The following is a 20,977-nucleotide window of genomic DNA, read 5'->3' on the forward strand; positions in this document are numbered from 1 at the left end:
TCATTCAGCAATATAATTTTATGTCTTATAATGTCATACATATGCCTACTGGTATTTATATATGTTTTCTGTAAAAATGGACTTTCTAAATAGATCTTCATTGATGTTGAAAGGATACAATTTCTAAGACTTGTTCTCAGCCATCAGGAGTTTTCTGCATACGCAGAGGGGAGACAGACATTTACATTATTAAAATGGGTCTTCTTTCAGAGAGAGGATCAATGTGTGACAGGAACACTGGAACGTGGAAAATATAGCAGCTAACTTTACCCGAGGGAGACCAGGTAGAGTTCACTGAAGAAGTTTGAATTGGGTCAGAAAGCATGAGTATGAACTTTCTAGGGAAAGGAGCAGAATTGGGAGCAGGGCATGCCAAACCAACTGAGCGCTGTGTGCCAAGTTTCGAAGTTGTGCTTTGTGGGTTGGCGAGAACCTTTGTGAGTTGGGTGGAGCTCGCAGTGTGTGCTGGGGAGAACTAGAGCATAAGGTGGGGGATGAGGCAAGTTCCACAAGACCCCGTGGAGATCTCTGGGCTGAGACGAGAAGATGCAGTTGATTGATGCTGTAGGTAGTAATGAGTCAACACAGACTTTTGTTTCCCAGTGAGGGAATGAAGGAAGAAGATAATCAAGAATCCTAGGTGCTTTTTGCTTAGAAATGCAAAACTGTGATATAAAGACAAGTGTTCATTCCAACCAATTCTATCCCCTAAAGTAACATTTTTTTCATCTTTTATATCATTTTTTATATTACAAAAACTGTCTTTCAGGTTAAGACTAATGAAGTTATAACTCGATTGCTAAGGCTATAGCTATTACTATTACTACTGTGAGAACAATATATAGGACACATGGCATCCTCGGTGAAAACTGGATACGCTGTCTTGGGGTTGCTCTCTCCTGTTGAATCTGTTCCTGTAAGGGATGAGGCACGTTGGCATCAGAACCTGAGTGTGCTGTATCCACAAAGAGCAGTTTGCGAATTTAGCTGAAATAAAATTCTATAAATATTTAGCATGTAAGCTAAATGATGATTGCAGCTTTGCTACCACTGTATTATCTTTAGACCTTAATAATATACTTCAGGATTTAAAGAAAGTACATGCTGTGTGAAATGTATAAAGAGAATTTTTCTTTGTTTTTAAGATAGGCAATATACAATTAGTTTTTAAAAGAAATGGGACCATTATTCTTAGAAAAGTAATACATTTTTCCATACTATTTTCTCTCTGAAATAGGATTTTATATTCATCTTGCACTCTATTCAGGGACTTTAATTACTAAAGTATCATAGGAATCTTGAAATAAAGGACTATCTATTTATATGAAGGCTCCATTAATGGATTTCAAGAACAATGCTATATTGAGGTTCCTACATAATTCCCTTTCTTCCTAAAATCACCCAATTACATTTTAATGATTTGTGTGCCTTTTTCAATTTTGAATTACATTATTGATATGCATATTTTGATAATACATAGAAGAAAGCAGAGGAATATAATATATAAAATATGCTTATTGAATTCTTATTATGAGCCAAGCATTATGATAACCAAAATCTTATGACATAGGTGTAAAATCTCATGTTACAAATGAGGGAAGTAAGGTTTAGAGAGGTTAAGTAGCTTGTCCAGTCATACAACCAGTGGGCAGCACAGAGATTGGAAGTTAGATGTCTTTATCACCACAGTCTTTATTCTTTATTATGACTACATAGTCATCAAAATGTTTTAAAGGGTTATGTTCCATATTATATGAACCTGTCTTCTATAAATACTCTAAGAAAACTTGCTGATTTTTCATTCAGTTCAAAAACAACTTGTTGCAGGGGTGCCTGGGTGGCTCAGTCGGTTGTGCACCCGGCTTCTGCTCAGGTCATGAGCTCATGGTTCCTGGGTTTGGGCCCCACATCAGGCTCTCCACTGACAGCTCAGAGCCTGGAGCCTGTCTTCAGATTCTGTGTCTCCCTCTCTCTCTCACCCTCTTCTGTTCACACTGTCTCTTTCTCTCTCTCTCTGTCTCTCGCTCTCAAAAATAAATTTAAAAAACATTAAAAAATATTAAAACAAAAACAAACAAACAAACAAACAAAATTTGGTGCCGCTAAAGGACCTTTTAAGTCCACTGTACTCCCCCGTGCCCCGTTTCAGAGTCTCCAGGATTCATGCTAGAAAGTGGCTTGCTGGAGAATGCTCCAAGGTGGCTGTCATAAAGACACGTCTCATCAAAAATTATTCAACAGTACCAGTATGACCTCTACAGGCATTTTCCCTTCACTTGCACTTTTTAAGCTATTTTCAGTAAAATATGGTCAATATTTTGAAAGTTATCAAGGAGGGCTATTTCATGTCCCTTATAATCCATTTTAGTAAGTGCAATTCCAGTGTGGTGAGATTTAGTCCTCTCATTTTACCTAAATTCCTCATTTGCAATTTCTCTTCATTATTGGAAATTAAAATAGCATTTTCAATGTAAAACCCTTTTAAATCTTTGATGATCTATTTTAGGTTTAATATTTTAGGCTATTTTAGGTGTAATATTATTCCAGAAAGATACATCTAGGCCAGGAATGACTCACAGTAGGCCACATGGTAAATTGATACCAAGCCCGGTAGTCAGGTTGAGCGAATAATGATTTTGAGGACTTATTGGGCCTCTCAGCTATACTGCCTTCGTCCTAAGGAGGTTTTGAATATTTTTCAAATGCTTTCATTTCAGTAACTCTAGATATTAGAGTGAAATTTATTCTTAAATTCATGAAGGAAGCAGAGGGCTTTTAGGATTGAGGTCATTTATTTTGATTTCAGTTTAAATTATAGTTATGGATATATTTTTTTCTCCATAAAAGAGGCCTTATTCTCTGATTTCTTTATTTTTCACTATAATATATGAGGCAGTTAGTGGTTCTAAGAACATGAATATCATTACAATTTGACTGACCAAAGTCTGCTTTCCCTGAGAAACCTTAAGGCTTTGGCTCTCTCTTAACTCAGTGCTTAAGACTAAATCTTTATGCTCTGAATCAGTCGTGATTCAGTGGACAGAAGATCGCCTTTTTCTGGGGTCCCAGAGTCAGAGCTGCTACGCTGACTTTCATCCCACTGCTCCTGAGGAATATTGAAACATGCTGCTTATAAAATCCCATTTTCCTTCAGTTCTCATCTCAAGTTCAGTTCTCAAACTAAGTTGAAAAAATACCATATATATTTATATTTGATTTGTGTACTTAATAAAATAACAAAGTTATACTTTTGTGTATTTATAAAATTATAAACACTAGGTATATATTTATATACTTGCCTTATATACATTTGTTATGTAAGGTATACATTTATATACTTACCTTATATATCTTTGTTATGTATTAGGTATATATTACATATTATACATGCTGATTCTGACTTAGTGCAATTATAACTTCAGAGAACACTTAGTTGCACTAGTACTATTCAAATATTTTTAAAAATAAAAAGACGTGGGGTACCTGAGGTGGTTCAGCCAGTTAGGCGTCTGACTGTTTCGGCTCAGGTCACGATCTCATGGGTTTGTGAGATGGAGCCCCACATTGGGCTCTGTGCTGACAGTGCCTGGGAGACTGCTTGGAATTCTCTCTCTCTCCCTCTCTCTCTTTCTGTCCCTCCTCCACATGCACTCTCTCTCAAATAAATAAACAAAAAAAAAAAGACCAATTGGTTTGTTCTTTAAGTGAATTCTGTTTTTGTTTTGTAAGCACATGACATAGAACTTGCTATACTCATTTCTTTTGTAGAAACTCTTATCTTTCACTTTTCTCAGCAAGCAATACTCAGCCCTCATGAGTATTCTGCCTGTGTGGCAGTAGACTCATGGTATTAAGCTTTTAATATTCATACTTAAATAGTCTCTGGAAAGAACTGAGGTCATAAGGAAGGATAATATCTGCATTACAGATTTCCTAAAATGAGTAGACAAACTAACTCAATAGAGAATATAGACAACAAATATGATTTCACTGGAAAATTCCCCACTCTGTGACCTCAGAAAAGATAATTTATAGTTTATATCATTATATAATCAATATTGTAGATAGAAATAATAGGAACCAAAAGTGAGAGCAATTTCTCAATGAATTTTAGTCATGAAATGTTATTTATTTGCACTTTATTTTTTAATTATTTTAAAAAATTTATTTGTACTTTAAAGACCTACCAAACAGATGTCTTGTTTTTTGTAATTTTTCTTTGTTTCATAAAACTGTGCTTCACAGTGATTATGATGGTGCTGATTGGTTGTGATCTTTGCTGCTACATTGTGACAGATCCTTATAGGACAGATTACTGATCTGAAATTTGGTGTTCTGGAAATCATGAGGCAGAAGAAATGGGCAACAGACTCTGGAGGCTGGTAATCATACCTGAGGCCCCTCACTCCAGGGTTAGTGGTTGCGCTAGGGTAAAGCTGTGAGCGGCAGAAGCCGCTTGTCCAAGGGCTAATTCTTATCAAGCTGAAAACGGACGGTCTGAGGTTCTCCAGCGGTGCTCTCAGAGTGTAAAGTGCTTTCTGCTTTAGCAAAAAGTGACAGACACTTGAAAACCTCCTTGAGCTTTAGGACTACCCTTGAGATTCTCTGCCTACCTATCTGCCAGGCCCTAAAGCCTAGACCATTCCAGGTCTCAAACATCCCAGAGCATTCATGCCAGATACCAGCTGGATCCCAGTGCCAAAACTCAGCACATCAGTGGGGACAATTCTGGTGGCTTCCTAGGACTGTTCTCAATATGCATTACCCTGAATAAATTCTATTAAACTCGAGCCTTTGCCATTATCACATCCATCGTGTCTGTATATATACATATCATATATATATAAATATATACATGTGCCTCTCTTATGTATGTGGCTTGCCAGTTCCACTACTCCTATTCAGTGAATGAATGTATTGGTTCACTCTTCCAGTAGAAGTTAAAATCAACATTTTCCCAGAATGTGATGTACATGACTGCTTTTGATCTATTATATATATTTGGCTTTGTAGAGACAACAGAAGTGAAGGAACAAAAATTAACATGTGTTTTTAGACATGTAAGCAGTATACGAAGCCATTGCCAAAAAAATGACATTTCATCTACAATACAGTTTTTAACATGTGGGACAGCTTATCACCACGTAATATATGTCTCAGTGGCTAAATTAATTTTTTAAATATTAAATTCTGTTTATATTTCCCATTGGCAGGACATGAGTGAGTTCTCCAACATCTGTCCTGTTAGGAGCTGTTGCCGGTGCTGTGGGTGCCGCATGCTAAATGTCCATTCCTTTTCATTCGATACTGAGGTTAAAGCCCCAGATGCTGGCCTTGTTACCCCCCACACCCTCGGTTTTGTGTCTGGAGATGACCAGTGTATGTTCTTTTACCCCTGTCTAGAGAGGGGTCTTTGGAGATTTGTTCTGTACTTTATTTGATAGGAAACAAGTACACTCAGTAAACTCTCTCTGAGCATTTGGGCCTCATTGTGGCTTCGTTCCTTTGTGTGCCTAGTAAGAATTCTGTTAGCTGAATCTTCCACCAAATGTATTATTTACATTGATTTGATTTGGAGGGTATCTGGCTACTTGGAGGAAAACTGTTGCCCCTGCAAGTATAAAAAGAGAGAACAGATCTCTAAGAGATTGCACTAGCAGTTCTTTCCCAATGTGTCAGCATACTCTGAAGGGACTGGTGTATTGAAATGGAGGAACAAATGTAAAGAATGAAAACATTAAACAAGATCTTCTTAATATGTACAGGAATGGTTCAAAATTGAGATCTGCACTTCTAATAGGCTTACTGTGTCTTGGAATCTAGTAAGATCAAGGAAATTCCCTCAATTCAGAGTCTTCTCTTGTACCTAATATATTCTGAGAGAATGAGTTGAATGACTTCTGGGTCACTCTGATAGCTCATAAGTAGCTCTCTGAAAATGTTCTCCCTTTAAACAAAACAACAAAACAATAACCATCTTTTTGACAAAAAGCATTTTGCTTGGCCCAAGCAAAAACTTGGCACTTCACCCTGAAATATTGCTCCTCTTACCCCCCAGCCATTCTTCATCCTTCGTCCTTCATCCTGTAGCGTCTTAACTTACGCCAGAAAGGGCTGGATGCTCCTTTTCTCAGCGGTGATTGTCACTGCTTGTCCAAAGTAACTGAGTCCATCCTTCCAGGGAGGCAGTAGGCTTTGTTTGTACCTGGGGGAGAGAGCGGGGGAGAGGGCGAGGAGGAGTATAGGCAGGCCTCGTGTTTAGTACATTGTGCTATCTGGTGACAGCTGAGCAACTTTATAGGGATGATGCTGTGGTTCCCTAGATGGTATGTAAATGGGACATCACATCAGGCTGGGATTCCCCAATTCACATGGGCCGTTTAACATAGAAACTGACTTGGCATCATCTTGCTCTTTGCCCACAGTGAGGAGATTCTTAGGTTGTGGGACCTCAAGGCCTGAAACTGGGCTAGTCCCAGGTAAATGGGGACAGTTGGCCAGACTAGTCATCATAGTTCTTAAAATAAATTAATGAGAAGTCTTTTCTCAAGAAACATACTGAACCCCAAACAATCAGAAGCTAGTGAATAAAGTCACCATCATGTGAAAAGAAAAAAGAAAAGGCAAAATCTGATTTATTACTGGTTACTGTTGATGACAGTAGATGATTTTGTGGGGAGGAATGGTTTTTGCAGAAGGTCGGAAGTATATATCCGCCTGCTGTGTAACACTGCCGGGGATTACAAAAAGTCCTCACAAAAACTCACCCATTTGCAAAAGAAGATTGAGCTCAAATTTACTTGCAGAACAAAACCGTTCAGATAAAAAGGTAAAGAGTGAAGATGCTAATTTTGAGAATAAAAATAATGTTCTGCTATTGCTTTTGGGGTAAAAATGTTTATGATATTCAAATTTGGAAAACAAAAATGTTCTCTTATTCCAATAATGGTGTTGTGTTCCTTCCTTCCTTCCTTCCTCTTTCTTGCTGTCTTGCTTTCTTGCTTTCTTTCTTTCTTCCTTTCTTAATTTTTAATCTGTTTTTTTGTCAAAACCTTGTATGACTTGCACACGTTCAAATCTAGCAAGATCTCTGCCAGGCCAACTATGGAATCCTCACCTGTGCAAATAGACAGCCTGATTTTTTCAGCATTTGTGAGGTTTGAAGGGGGCAGGTTTATGTCCAGTGTGTTGAGTCAGAGATGTAATTTATATTGATGATACGATTTCCTCTGACTTCTGCCGGCGCCTTGATGGTTGTGTTTCACCTGTTGACATGAACTTGGCTGAAATGAATGCTCTCTTGGCCATGGGCGAATTAGTTGCATGTGTGATAGCACCTTTCTGCTTATTATTTTCAAAGTTATATAATGGGATAAGTATGTTATTTCTTCAGAATTAGATATCCTTTTTCTGAGGCTTTGCATTTACATAATTCCTTTCTCCTACAGACCTCTGAATAAACTTTATGGTTCTATTCAAAGATGGATTACACTTGCCACCATCACATATGTCAGAAAGCATGCTTGTTATTTTTGGAAGTAGGCAAGTTGAATTAAATGAATTCTCTGTGGATTGATTGGATCTGCTTTTTAAATGTACTGTGTTCTCATTTCACATTGCTCTTTGTAGCCTGTGCCACTATATTATGACACCTAAATTGACAGGGATATTTGGTATTTGCTGCATATTGTATTTCAGATTGTTTAGCTACAGAAACTGAAGGTTGATGGACAAGTAAATTTCAACTTCATCTACTTCAGCTACCCTGTCTTTTTGTCAAATCCGTGGACTCTTCTTGAGGCTGACGACAATGTCTTAATCCTTGTGTTCGCCACAGTTCTTAACACAGTGTCTGGCTCAATACACAATGGAGACTTTTGCTGATGAATTTACCCTGAATTACACCATCATCTAATCATGGAGATTATCTTGACTGCTGTCAGATCACTTGTAAATAGAGCTTGAAACATTTAAATTAACTAATAGGTAAGCTTAAAGGACTAGTTCACATATAGAAAAAGACCTTTCTAGAAGAAGTAGTATTTTTCTTTCTAAGTTTGCCTTTGGTGGTGCATTACTGCATCTTAAACTAATTTTTTCAGAAATATTCCATAGGTAAATAAAACAGCCTAGAACATGCACAAAAATTGAGGCTGTTTTAAACTTACAAGACTTACTTTGATTTTCATTAGCAAATTTTTGGGTTCCACAAACAAAAATGTTGAAGCCAGTATGTGACAAAAGAATAAGGCCGTTACGCTAGTGTTCTGTGTTCTCCCAGCTCCAGCAACTTGTTTCTGTGATTGGCCTCATGTCTGATTGTTATGCAAAACTTAGTATTTTTGACACTATGTATATCTAAATATATATATGTACATGTATACATACATTTATCCTTTTTACCGTACTTATTTCCCTTCTACGCCTTTCTACTTCTTTCCCTTATTTTTCTTCATATTTTTGTTACAATTTGTATTTCTGTTTCGATGTCTGATTTATAATCTTGTACATTGGTGAGAATCACTTTTTCCTTATTATGAAAATTTCCTGTTCATATGATGAGTCTTCTTTTGTAAGATTTCTGAGAAAAAAAATTTGAAACAATTGTCATTATGCAGGCAAAGAAGTAGTTTCCCTTTAGATAATTTAAATAATAATGCACTTTCACTTAACCAGCATTCCTTTTCTTTCAAGGATTACAAAGAACTTTCTTTACAATGCACAACTCTCACATTGTTCTCAGAATTCTTATCAGCAAATATATTTTCAGCTCCTTTCTTTTATTTAAAAAATTTATTTTAATGATTTTTTTTTTTTTGAGAGAGACAGAGACAGTGTGAACAGGGGAGGGGCAGAGAGAGAGGGAGACACAGAATCCAAAGCAGGCTCCAGGCTCTGAGCTGTCTGCACAAAGCCCAATGCAGGGCTCGAACTCATGAACTATGAGATCATGACCTGAGCCAAAGTCCAATGCTTAACCATCTGAGTCACCCAGGCGCCCCTATTTTCAGCTCCTTTCTACCTTTCTTCATGTGTATAAGGAAAATGCTGCTGTCCAAAAGAACGCTCATTCCATTTTTAGTCCTAAGGCTCTTAGACTGGGCTGTACCTTGTCATTTTTAATAGCCAGCCACTGACCTTGAGTTTTTGACTCACTGTTGTAGCATTATGCTGCAACCTGAACTAGAAGTATTCTCTGTCACTAGTATAGGGCTGGTCGAATATGGTGTGATGATTGGGAAGGTAAAGACAGCAGAATACTTCCATTCCTTAGTAATCAGAAGCCTCATTGAAAGGACCTTAAATGATAAAGGTATTCATTAAGTCACATAACAAGAATTCAGAGGTAGGGCCGTCTCGTGGTTGGTCGGTGCAGTGGCTCCACAGGGTCTTGAGTGGCTCAGATTCCTCTCATGTCTCTTGCTTTCCTCATCCGGCTCCTCACATGCTACCACATGGCTGCAGCAACCCAGGCATCACCTCTGTACATGTCATGTACATGTTGGCCTCAGGAGATGGGAGAAGCCTTCCTCAGAATTCCTCGTAGACTTATTTTATCCACTCCATAACCACAGTCACATGACATGCTCCAGTCTAAAACCATCACTGAAAAGGAAATGGAATTGCCATCATTGGCTTAGCCCAGTGGTTCCCAAATGTGTGTCCATATTAGAATCACCTTCAGTCCTTTTAAAATGCCGAAGCTCAGGCTCCTCACTGAGTGTGGAGCTTGCTTCCTTTCTCTCTCTCTCTCTCTCTCTCTCTCTCTCTCTCTCTCTCACTCACTGTCTCTCTCTCTCTCTCTCTCTCTCTCTCTCTCTCACTGTCTCTCTCTCTCTCTCTCTCGCTGTCTCTCTCTCTCTCCCTCTGCTCCAGTCCCTGCTCACACTCTCTCTTTCTCTCACTCTCAAAAAAAAGTTATTGTTGCTGTTGTTGTATTTATTAGTAGGAGTACAGTTATTGCTTGAGAAGATAATGAACCAGGCTAGAACCTAGTGGGTTGCACACTAGAAGCACCTTGAGAGCTTTAAAAAATGCCAGTGCTTGGCCACGCCCAGGCATAGATATTTGTAAAAAAGGTGCCCTGGGTGATTCAGGTGTGCAGGCAGGGATGCAATCCACAGGGTAGAGACTGGGAGGATACGAGGGAAAAGTGTAGTTTGGCCAGTTTGCCTCACTATCCAGATGACCAGTCCCAGTCACTCATACAGCCCCGGGAAGCAAGGCTTTTGAGCTGGTTTGGATGATTCTTTGCTTGCTTTATGCCAGAAAAACTCTTTTATTCCCTCTTTGCAAGTGACCGGACTTTAGCCATTTCATTTATACATATCCTTCTGTAGGCCTCAAGAATGGATTAAAAAGGGACGGAGTGCCTTCTTGTTTCTATTTAAAGTTTGTATACAACACGTTAATATAAGAATTATATTCTGTTTACTGTGCTTATTTTTAGTTTTCTATATGTGAATTGTGCAATTCATTTTCCTAGTTTATAGTAAGTATGTTTTCCATTAGCCACAATGCAAAACCAATTATGAATGTGTTATGTAGAAACCTGCTTTAAATATTCTCCTAGCTTTCTGTAAGCTTCCCTAAGAGTTATAATTTTTAAGTGCATTGTTTACTAGGCCATGGGTATGTTTTGTCATATGTTGAAAGATCACACCAGCTATAAAAATAAGATGGTGAATAAAAAGCCACAAAAGCTATAAACATCTGTAAAAGAAGTTTTCTAGGCAAGGCTGCTCATTAGGGGGAAACTCGGTGCATTTTGATTGTGTGCAGCTGGTGTCACATGCACGTTCAGAAACAGGGCCATTAAGAGGAGCCATTAGATATATGGCATGCCGCACGGTGGGCCGTAGATCTGTCCCCTCTGCTGTGTGTAATAGCAGCCCGTGGGGCCACATTCGCAAAGCCTCCTCTAAATTCTACCTGTGACTGTTGCCAGCTGGATGTTTTCTAGAACTGGGTAGTCATCTTTTGATCACAGAGCCAGTCTTACCAAGAGAGCTAGCTGGTTCCTAGGACAGTGGAAAAATCTGGAAATATCAGCATGAGCTTCATAGTTTCTGCCACCCTGAAGAACACATGCCAAGCCTGACCTCTGGTCAGTGTCAGGGCCACTGCAGGACGCTGCCTGGAGTTCTCATTTATTCTCAGAGGATCCATCATGGGAAATACCACATGAGGTACGATTTTGACCCAATTAAACAAATGACCCTATTATACAAGAGCACAAGAGACACATATCTGAGTGAGCAACCTGAACCTTCTGGGCTGCGGGGGAAGAGGATGGGTGTGGGGAGTCTACTCACCGGCTGTATTTGTGTGGCTGGCGGTGGGACCCGTCACAGGAGCACCAGGGCGTCTCTGAGCAGGCATTTCTGAGACCACGTTTCTGACTTCTGAGATGATTTAATGTGTACAGGATCCACCTTGGTGATACCACAAACGGTTTCCCTAAAAAGAAGACAAGATCCTTGAAGCAGAAGGAGAATGATGTTTTATGTTTTAGAATAAAATGAAAAATTTTTTAAAATCTGTTAACTTTTTATAAGGAAAAATTTAAGCCCACAGAAGCAGAGAGAATAGGATAACGAATCTCTATGTAACCTCACCCAGGTTTGACAAATATGAGTTTGTTTCCATTTATAACCTCTCCACCCAACCATAAAAATTTAAGAGTTTTTATATATAAGATTAAAATGATTTTTAATTCAAGGTTTACATGTAATTATGTTAGTAGGTATCCTTTATGTAAGGTGTAGTATATAATTTGTTCACTTAGATGATGATTCAACTGAATCATGGGCATTTTGTAATAAAAGACTTTTTTTAATGTTTATTTTTCAGAGAAAAAAGAGAGAGAGAGAGCGAGGGAGGGGCAGAGAAAGGGAGACACAGAATCTGAAGCAGGCTCCAGGCTCCTAGTGTCCACACGAAGCCCTACACGGGTCTAGAACCCATGAACCATGAGATCATGACCTGAGCTGAAGTCAGACACTTAATCAGCTGAGCCATCCAGGTGCCCCAAAGACATTTTTATTCTATACCAGTGCTATTCAAAGTGTGACTTGAAGACCAGTCAGTACCAGCCCTCAGACTCTGTTTCTGTTCTGTGATAAGATAGGTACAGAAATTGTGAGGAATTACTTAGGACTTTTGCAGCATTTTGGCATTGGTGCACATCTAAATAATTTCATTTTCATCCTATTTTACAAAAGTATCGGTCACCAACACAGGGGGAAAAACACACTCTTTTACAGCAGATAGTTCAAGAAGTACTCTTCCGTATGGTACTTCTGTGACTTTTGCCCCCCAGGGGATGTTTGGCAATGTCTGGAGATATTTTGAGTCATTACAATTTGGGAATAAACTTGGAGGGGAGAGGTATGTGCTACTGACATCTAGTGGGTACACAGGACAGCTCCCTAAAACAGAACATTATCTGGCCCTAAATATCAGTAATACGGAGGTTGAGAAACCCTGCTCCAGACCACAGTGGATGATTTAGGCCTCCTGTTCCTTTCTAAGGACAGTCTGGCAAATCAGTCCCATCAGGTTGCAGGCTGGCAAGAGTTCAAGGCTCTTTCTATGTGATATTTCCTTACACAAGAGACTCCACATTCTGCTTTGGAAATTAGTGAGACTTTTTGCAGATGGAAAAGTTTGAGAGGCAAATGACTTTGTCCCAAGCACTTTAAAAATAAGATGATATGAGCGCACCTGGGTGGCTCAGTTGGTTAAGCATCCAACTTCAACTTAGGTCATGATCTTGAGGTTCATGAGTTCGAGCCCCATGTCAGGCTCTTTGCTGACAGCTAGCTCAGAGCCTGGAGCCTGCTTTGGATTCTGTGTCTCCCTCTCTCTCTCTCCCCCTCCCCCACTCACACTCACTCTCTCAAAAATAAATAAACATTTAAAAAATATATTTAGTCACAAATTGCCCATTTTATCCCTGCCAGAATTTGTAATGTGCCCAACAGCAGAAACTTAACCACTGCTGCATTAACTGAGAAAATGGGGAACTAGAAATGTATAAAATTTCTGTTTATTTAGAAATTTCATACTTAAGAAGTTGACACCTAATCTCTGCTTCATGAAGTTTTTAAGATTTTCTTTTCGACTCAGAAATGAGAAATTATCATCTGACAAAAGTCTTCATTTTTCTGAACCCTAATAGGATAAATATTAATAGCTAGAAATATCTAGTCTAAAAAAAGTAATACAGTGAATTCATTTGGAACAAAAGATAACTTTTATATCCTAACACACGTGTGTGTGTGTGTGTGTGTGTGTGTGTGTGTGTGTGAGTGAGAGAGACAGAGACAGAGACATTTCCACATCTGATTCCTCTTCAGTGAGTTTGTTCTCTCAGATTGTACTTGGTGTCCAAGTTGCTCACATGGAAGTTATTTCATTAACAGCATGGACACTCTGGCCTGTTACAGCTTTGAGCAAGACAAATAAAGGAAATGTTTGTCCATCAAGTGTCTTCACATACTGCACAGTGACCAAGGAGCCAGTGTTTTTTGCTCATAGGTTGAACCCTATCATAAGCCAACTGTGTTGATATATGTTCACAGTACTATAGGCTCTGACACTCCTCACCATCCTCAGTGGTCTGCCTGTTTTCTTACAATTGCTTACTCATTTTTATTTCTCAATTCTGTTGGAGTCAGGCTACCACTGTCATGAAAGAATATTTGTGAACCATCATTATATGACTTCCTTATACATATACCTTGGCCTCTGACTACAAAGGAAAAAGCTTATTTATAATATTTTCTGTGTCTCTTTGATTGGGCCTGACATGAAAATGATCATGGGTAATATTCAGAATATGTACCTGCAGCATGCTGGTAATCTACCCACTATCCATCTTTGTCTTTGCTAGTCTGTGTAGTGTGTAAATATAGGTGGGCATGAACAGCACAAAAATAGGACTTTTTATTAACTACATACCAAGGTGCAGGGTGTAGAATTCTATAAATCCTACCTTCTGAATGAATTCTGCCAAATGCTGTTTGATTAAAGCAGACTGATTAGACTACTGATTAATTCTCCTTTTGACGGAGTACACAGTTTAACTGACAAATAGATTGCCTCTATTTAGTAACCTTTCCCCAGTTACGATGACAAAGGACAAGCTATGTGTCAGTTATACTGTGTAATCATTCAGAAACAGAACTAATCAAGGGCCTAATCATTTTGTCTTCAGTTAAACCCAGCTAATTACTTCAAATGTGTAATTTATACTAAGTATTCCACTCTGAAACAGTGTTACAATTTCTGTAATACTTTACTGAATCAGATTTTTGTGCCCATATTAAAGATTTTGTAATGGAGGAAAAGATAGAAGAAGAGCAGTAATGGGGTTATGATATATTATTATTATTATTACGATATTGTTATTATGTTAAATGGTGATAGTATATGAATTCCTTGGCGGGGAGGAGTGTTGTGGCCTTTGGAAGTCCAATGACATCCAAACTTGCTTGTACCGTTCAGCCACACCAGCCTACGGATTGCTTTCCAGTGTACCTTGGGGATGTAGCAGAGAGTTCAGCCCCAGCCCTGCTGCCTAACCTGACAATAACTCAAAGATTTCCTAAGCTTTCTGTGGCATCTCTTACTGTCTCAGTCACGATGTAATTACCTAACCATTGTCATCCTAGTGAACCTATGGTAAAGGCAGGCAAGGACAATTAGAAATTGAAGTTCTCTTGCTTCCAAGCGTGAATTCTTCTGGACTGGAAAGTTAGGGCTAAGAATACTTAGGAATGCTCTAGAGGCAACAGAATTCTCTTCACAGTTTTCAGAGGAAAAAGAGAGGGGTAACAGGTGTAGGTATTTTTGTACCACTCAGCTTACTCTCTATACTCAACTGTGGTTACCAGGCAAAATTTTTTAAAGAAAATGCACTTTTTTATTTTTGTTTCAGTTCATCTGGTTTTCTTAAATTTAAGATGCGTGATCTATGACCTTCTGGTTCTGCCTCTGGGATAAAAGCTGTTTACCAGGGCAGGAATTTTCTAGCACTTACTTCGGAACCATTCACTATAGAGTGGAATCTTTTCAAGGGTGGGCAGTAAAGGGAGCACTGTAAGACGGCTTGACCAAATCTGTCAGAAATCCTATCCCTCCCTGCAATATTTTCAGAAAAACTGGAGATTGTTTAAGATCCAGGTATAGAAGAGATGGGCAGACATATGAAGGGCAAAGTATTGTTATACTTAAAAAAAAAAGTAACAGTAATCCCCAGTACCCAACAAACAAAACCAAAGCTGAGTGCCAGAATGATATGGTCATGTTGAGAATGTAGCACCTTGCAAGGTGTTTGCCAGTTTCTGTAAATTCAAGCTTTGGTTTTGAATGACAATGGAAAGGGAGGCAAACTCTGGGCTTAGGTTATAGGGGCAAGATGGAACCACATCCCACCACAGTGCTGGGACCCTCGAAAAACCAGACTCAAAATGAATTCAGGGACTGGAAATAATCTACCTTTGGCAAACAGAGGTGCTTGGGACATTTAACTGTCTCAGTAATTGCTGGCTAGAGAAAAGAGTTCTCCTTAGAGTTTATAACCACAGTCTTTCCCTCAAGTGTGTTTAGAGTTCAGACTTAAAATACTTCCCTGACCAGAAAACCCTAAGGCAAGAAATAAACTTAAAATGGTCTTTGATTGATAGCATCCCAGAATGCCTGGCAGAAGCAAACACAATTCTGTCTGAAGGGACTTACCCTCAACTCAGGGGTCACAGCATTTTAACAGATAAAGACCACCAAACATGAGCCCATGATTCCAAATTCCAGAAACACTCAAGGAAACAAGAGCCATGAACAAGAGACAGGAGAAACCACAAATAGCAGAATTAGATTTCCAAAAAGCTTAAGATAATGATTTAGCAGATGAAGTAAATTATATAAATGCCTTGAATATTTTTTAAATATACATAAGAAATGAGTAAAAAAGATTTTATCAAGAATTAAGTGTAATTGAAAAGAACCAAATAAAAACTTACAAAAATTTAAAATATAATGGAAATTAAAAATCAAATGATTCTTTTAACAATTTATTCATACCTGAAGATAATTGATCAACTGATTCTAAAGAAGTTGCATACAGTACAACACAAAAAGGTGGAAATGGTAAAGAGAGGTTAAAAGATATGAAAAACAGGATCTCTTATACATCTAGTTATATTTGTAGATTTTCAGTAACAAATGTGATATAATCATTTTCAATCAAATAAAAACGAAATTTACCATCTTTAGATCCTCTGAAGGTCAGATAGGCAAGAAAGCATGAAAAGTGAAGAAATTGTTAAGCATGTGTGAAACTAAACCATACTGATTGTGTAAAGTAATATGATTCCAAATGGGCATTAAAAATCAAGATACAAATAAAATACTATTTCACATAGCATCTAAGACAGGAGCATTCTATAGGACTTGTTATTCAGTAGGAAGGAAAACATAGATAACCTTTAAGCTGTGTTCATTGTACATAGTAGAACTGTTAAAGATAACCACTAAGAGGATACAAATAGTGTTCAAACTTCTATGATAATACAGAGGGAAAATTACCAATCCAAAACATACAAGAAAGTAGAGAGGGAAAAGAACTTTGAAAACAAGCAAGATGAAATCAAGGCACAAAATAAAATGTTAGAAATATATTCAAATACATTTAAAACAAATATATTCAAATATATGATTAATAACAACAAATATTAATAAACACTAATTATATATTATAATAGTAATTATAATACTAAATGATAATACATATTAATGAAGATTAAGAAGCAAAACTTATTATCTTAAAAAAGGTGATATAAGTATGGGTTAAAAAATATCCAGTTGGATGCTATTTATGGAAACATTCCTCATACCTAAGGATATAGACTGAACATAAAAAAATGGATATACCAGGCAAACACTAATATTATTATTTTTTGCCTCTTTCTTTTAAACTAAGATTAACTGACATATAAGTAAAGGGTGCAACATATTGATTTGATACATTTATAATGCATGCTGGAGTGTAAAATGGTTTATCCGTTTTGTAGAATTTGGACATTCCTAGAAGAGTTGAAGGTGCAGTCCCACTGCTAGATACACATATCATAGGAAATTCCACTTCTCTGCATTCAGATATACATGCACAAAAAATTCAGAGCAAAGTAAGAGTAAAGAATTGGTTAAAAAAATGAACTGTCCATCACTGGATAATGTCTCTGAGCAAATTGTGGTGTAGCTATTGATTGTAGTACTATATGGTATTAAAAATGAACGAGTAGGAACTACCTGTGTTCACAAAATAAAATTGGGGACTAGCAGCCCATAAAGATAATGTTGAGCAAAACTAAGTAACTTACAAAAGAACTCAGAAAGTTTACAGGGGGATGCTATTTAAATAAGTGCAAAAAGCAAAATAATACTGTATCTTGTTTAGAGATCCTTCAATACATGTGCAGTAAAAACATAGAGAAAAGCAAGGGACTGATAAGCACTCTATCCAGCCCAGTGGTCACCTCGGAGGAAGCGGCAGGTGCTACAGTTAGAGTGGGGGTGAACTGAGAGGCACATCTGTACTGATAATGTTTGGTTTCATGAGACCTCGACAGTGGACACACACATATCTGTTTCTCCATTTACATACCATTTTTTAGGTCTGACAATTTTTATAATATTCTTTCAAATACTAAGGAGAAAATATGTATGGAGCTTGTGTACATAACATGAAATGAAATACATAAACACACTACTTCAGTCTAAAAAAACTAACATTTTTGAAGATGTATTTGAAAAAAATCTCATTGCAAGCTTACTTTAAAGAAATCTTATTTCTATTGACAGTATTTTGAGGAAACTCCATACTGTTTTCCAGAGTGACTGCACCAGTTTACATTCCCACTAACAGAGGACCATAGGGAGGGGAAGGGGGAAAGGGAGTTGGGGAGAGAGAGGGACACAAATCATGGGAGACTATTGAATACTGAGAACGAACCGAGGGCTGAAGGGAGGGAGAGGAGGAGGTGGTGGTCATGGAGGAGGGCACTTGTGGGGAAGGCACTGGGTGTTATATGGAAACCAATTTGACAATAAACTATTATAAAAAATAAATCCTATTTTTCCCTTAAATCTTTTTATTTATGCATTTAGTAATGGCAAGTTGTTTTAATGGAACAATATTAATTTATTTTGCAATTCTTTCTAAGCGAAAAAGATGGGGATATAAGTTCTTAGTATCAAAGATGGCTGAGAAATGTAACCATTTTCTTCTCCTGTGAAGACTTTTTTTTTCTTTAAGGCCCTATGACAAACAGTTAAAAAAATACCTCATTTTAAACGTAATTTAGATGTTACAAAAGAACATCCTAGTTAGGAAGAAAAATTGGGCAGTAAACATGAAAATACTTAAGTCACAGTTGAGCTGTAGTTTTTTAAACTTACCCCCAAAATTTGATGAAAATTTTGTTCCAAAGTTTTAATTTCCAGGAATTCCTCCAAGGTAGTAAACAAGTTACACCATCTAGATCAAGGGTTCCAAATATCTGAGTAAATTTTTGTGACCCTCTAAGACCAAAGAAAACCTAAGAGTTCAGTTCTTTTAGTAGTTAGATCATGGCAATCATTCAGAACCTCACTTCGCCAAGAAATGGGGTGCAGGCTAATAATGCTGGAAGCGCGCACGACCGTAAGCTAGAATGGCTCAGTTTGCCCGGCAGACGTCAAGTTAGCGCTGTTTCCCCTGAGGACAACTGCTGACGCCCCGTGGACTTGCCGCAGCGCTCGGCGAGGCCAGACGAAGTGCCCCCATACATAACGCCTTAGCGAGGAGGGCTCTGTGCTCCCCAAATTCACGGCATCTCTTTTCACTGGCCGCAGGAGAAGCCTTACAAGTGCTCAGAGTGCAGCAAAGCCTTCAGCCAGAAGCGAGGCCTAGATGAGCACAAGAGGACGCACACCGGAGAAAAGCCTTTTCAGTGTGATGTGAGTTTGGTTTCTCTTTGCTTCCCTCAGTGTCCTCTGGTGACAGACGTGTGTGTTGTGTGCTGGTGTGTGACTTGACATCTGGGGACCTGTGTGTGTAAGGACCAGTGTTTGTTCTTTTGGGGTGCTGGTCTTTCTGTTATTGCCTTGTGCTGCCTGTATCTTTTGATATAATCCATATATCCACTTTGTCTTAATTTTGTTCATCCTGGTTTACTGGCAGCAAATTAACTGATTTTTGTTAAGGCATGTTTGCACCCTGTTTTAATGCAATTGAGTTGTTCTCTCAAGGTATAAATTCATGATGATTCAAGGCAGGTTTCATATGTCTGCCCAAATCTTTGATAGGTTAGTGACAGTTAAACCAGAGATTTACTTGGCCATAGATGTTACTTATTTTGCTACTGCCAAACAATGAATTTCTAAAACATGAATAAACTCCTTTGCTTAAATAATGTTACTAATTGTTTAGATTTTCTGTGTATGACTTTTGAATTGAAATGAAATTATCAACTTAGTTGTTTACACTATTTATGAAAGGAAAAATACTACCACTCTCAGTAAAATTAATCTGAATATTAATTAATTTAGGAAAAATGGTTTTTCAATGAGCAGTGTCACCATTCTGTGTAAGATTGACCATTGATAGAAGATTGACACAGGCTTTAGGGAAAACACTTGGATGCTTATTTCTTATACAAAAGTAGCAAAAAGAGTATTAATATAGCTTGATGTAAGAAAAACATTAAAGTTGTAGTGTGTAAAATTACACAGTACAGAATGCTCTTTAAATGCAGAGGGAAACTCGAGTACTTAGTCCCATTGGCATATCCCAACGGACAGAGTATGGGGTAAGCAGTCCACATGAAAGGAAGCTCACAAACACAAGATGTTTTCCTTGTCCGTCCATGAGACTCTGGTGGGAAGGTTAAGGCAACAATGTACTCCCAGTGGGCTTACTCGTAAAAATATCTTTAGAACAGTGAACGTCTTTAAGGCAAGAAGTACTTGTAGAGAAAGAAATGTGCACATGTAGAACTCAATCCTGAACTGGAGCAACAGCCCCTGCTTAATAATCCAGTTGGTTTAATTCGTCAGTGCTTATATTGGAAGCATTTCCACATAGACACATCCATTTAGATTACTTAATTGTACAACTGCACAAATAACTGATGGGAGATAGAAATTGAATGTTAACTGTGTACGGACATCTTCCTACCATCACATTCAATTCAACTGTTATTTATGCTAAATATTTTTGTTGACTACTTTCTAAACTAAACCGGACCATGATGTTATTTTTTTTAAAAAAACTATGTTACAAACATAACTTTTTCTTTATCCTCCTTTTCCGTTTACTTCTATTATATTTTCAAAACTCTCTGATCTTTATCTATTGACCAAACTAGTCCATTGAGTAGAGTTCCAAGTTTAATGTGCCTCCCAGAACAACTTGAAATGCAGATCCCTCTCTAAAGAACTGGTTGTCTTTGTTCCAAAATCTTATTATCCTTCTTATCCAGTCATTCTGAATGGAGGTCATCCTTTCTCACTCATTCCCAGTCTTCCATTTTCCTGAATAACTATCAAATCTGTTACTTCCTCTCGGTTTCTAGTCCCCCCCCCCCCCAGTGCACAGCCTGGCCCCTCCCTATGTTTCATTACATTCAATCTCCAATGTATGTGTTCTTTGCCCTGCCAAGGCAATGTGTTTTTTTTTAATTGAGATGAAATTCACAGAACATAAAATCAACCTTTTTATTTTTTTATTTTTTTTCCATAATATTTTATTGTCAAATTGTTTTCCATACAACACCCAGTGCTCTTCCCCTCAAGTGCCCTCCACCATCACCACCACCTCTTTTCCCCCCTCCCCCTTCCCCTTCAACCCTCAGTTCATTCTCAGCATTCAATAGTCTCTCAAGTTCTGCATCCCTCTCTCTCCCCAACTCTCTCTCCCTCCTCCGTTCCCCCT

General features: G+C 38.1%; 1 protein-coding gene across 1 annotated transcript in view; it reads left to right on the top strand.

Moving 5' to 3' along the window:
• The window catches only part of PRDM5 (PR/SET domain 5), a 200,591-nt gene that overhangs the window by 168,837 nt on the left and 10,777 nt on the right, over window positions 1–20,977 (top strand). Inside the window, exon 14 of the mRNA XM_029916908.1 lies at window positions 18,898–19,002. Within this exon, the coding sequence (XP_029772768.1) occupies window positions 18,898–19,002 (105 nt within the window). The remainder of the gene's footprint in view (window positions 1–18,897; window positions 19,003–20,977) is intronic.

The sequence above is a fragment of the Suricata suricatta genome, chromosome 1 (assembly GCF_006229205.1).
Source record: "Suricata suricatta isolate VVHF042 chromosome 1, meerkat_22Aug2017_6uvM2_HiC, whole genome shotgun sequence".
Taxonomy (NCBI): Eukaryota; Metazoa; Chordata; class Mammalia; order Carnivora; family Herpestidae; genus Suricata; species Suricata suricatta.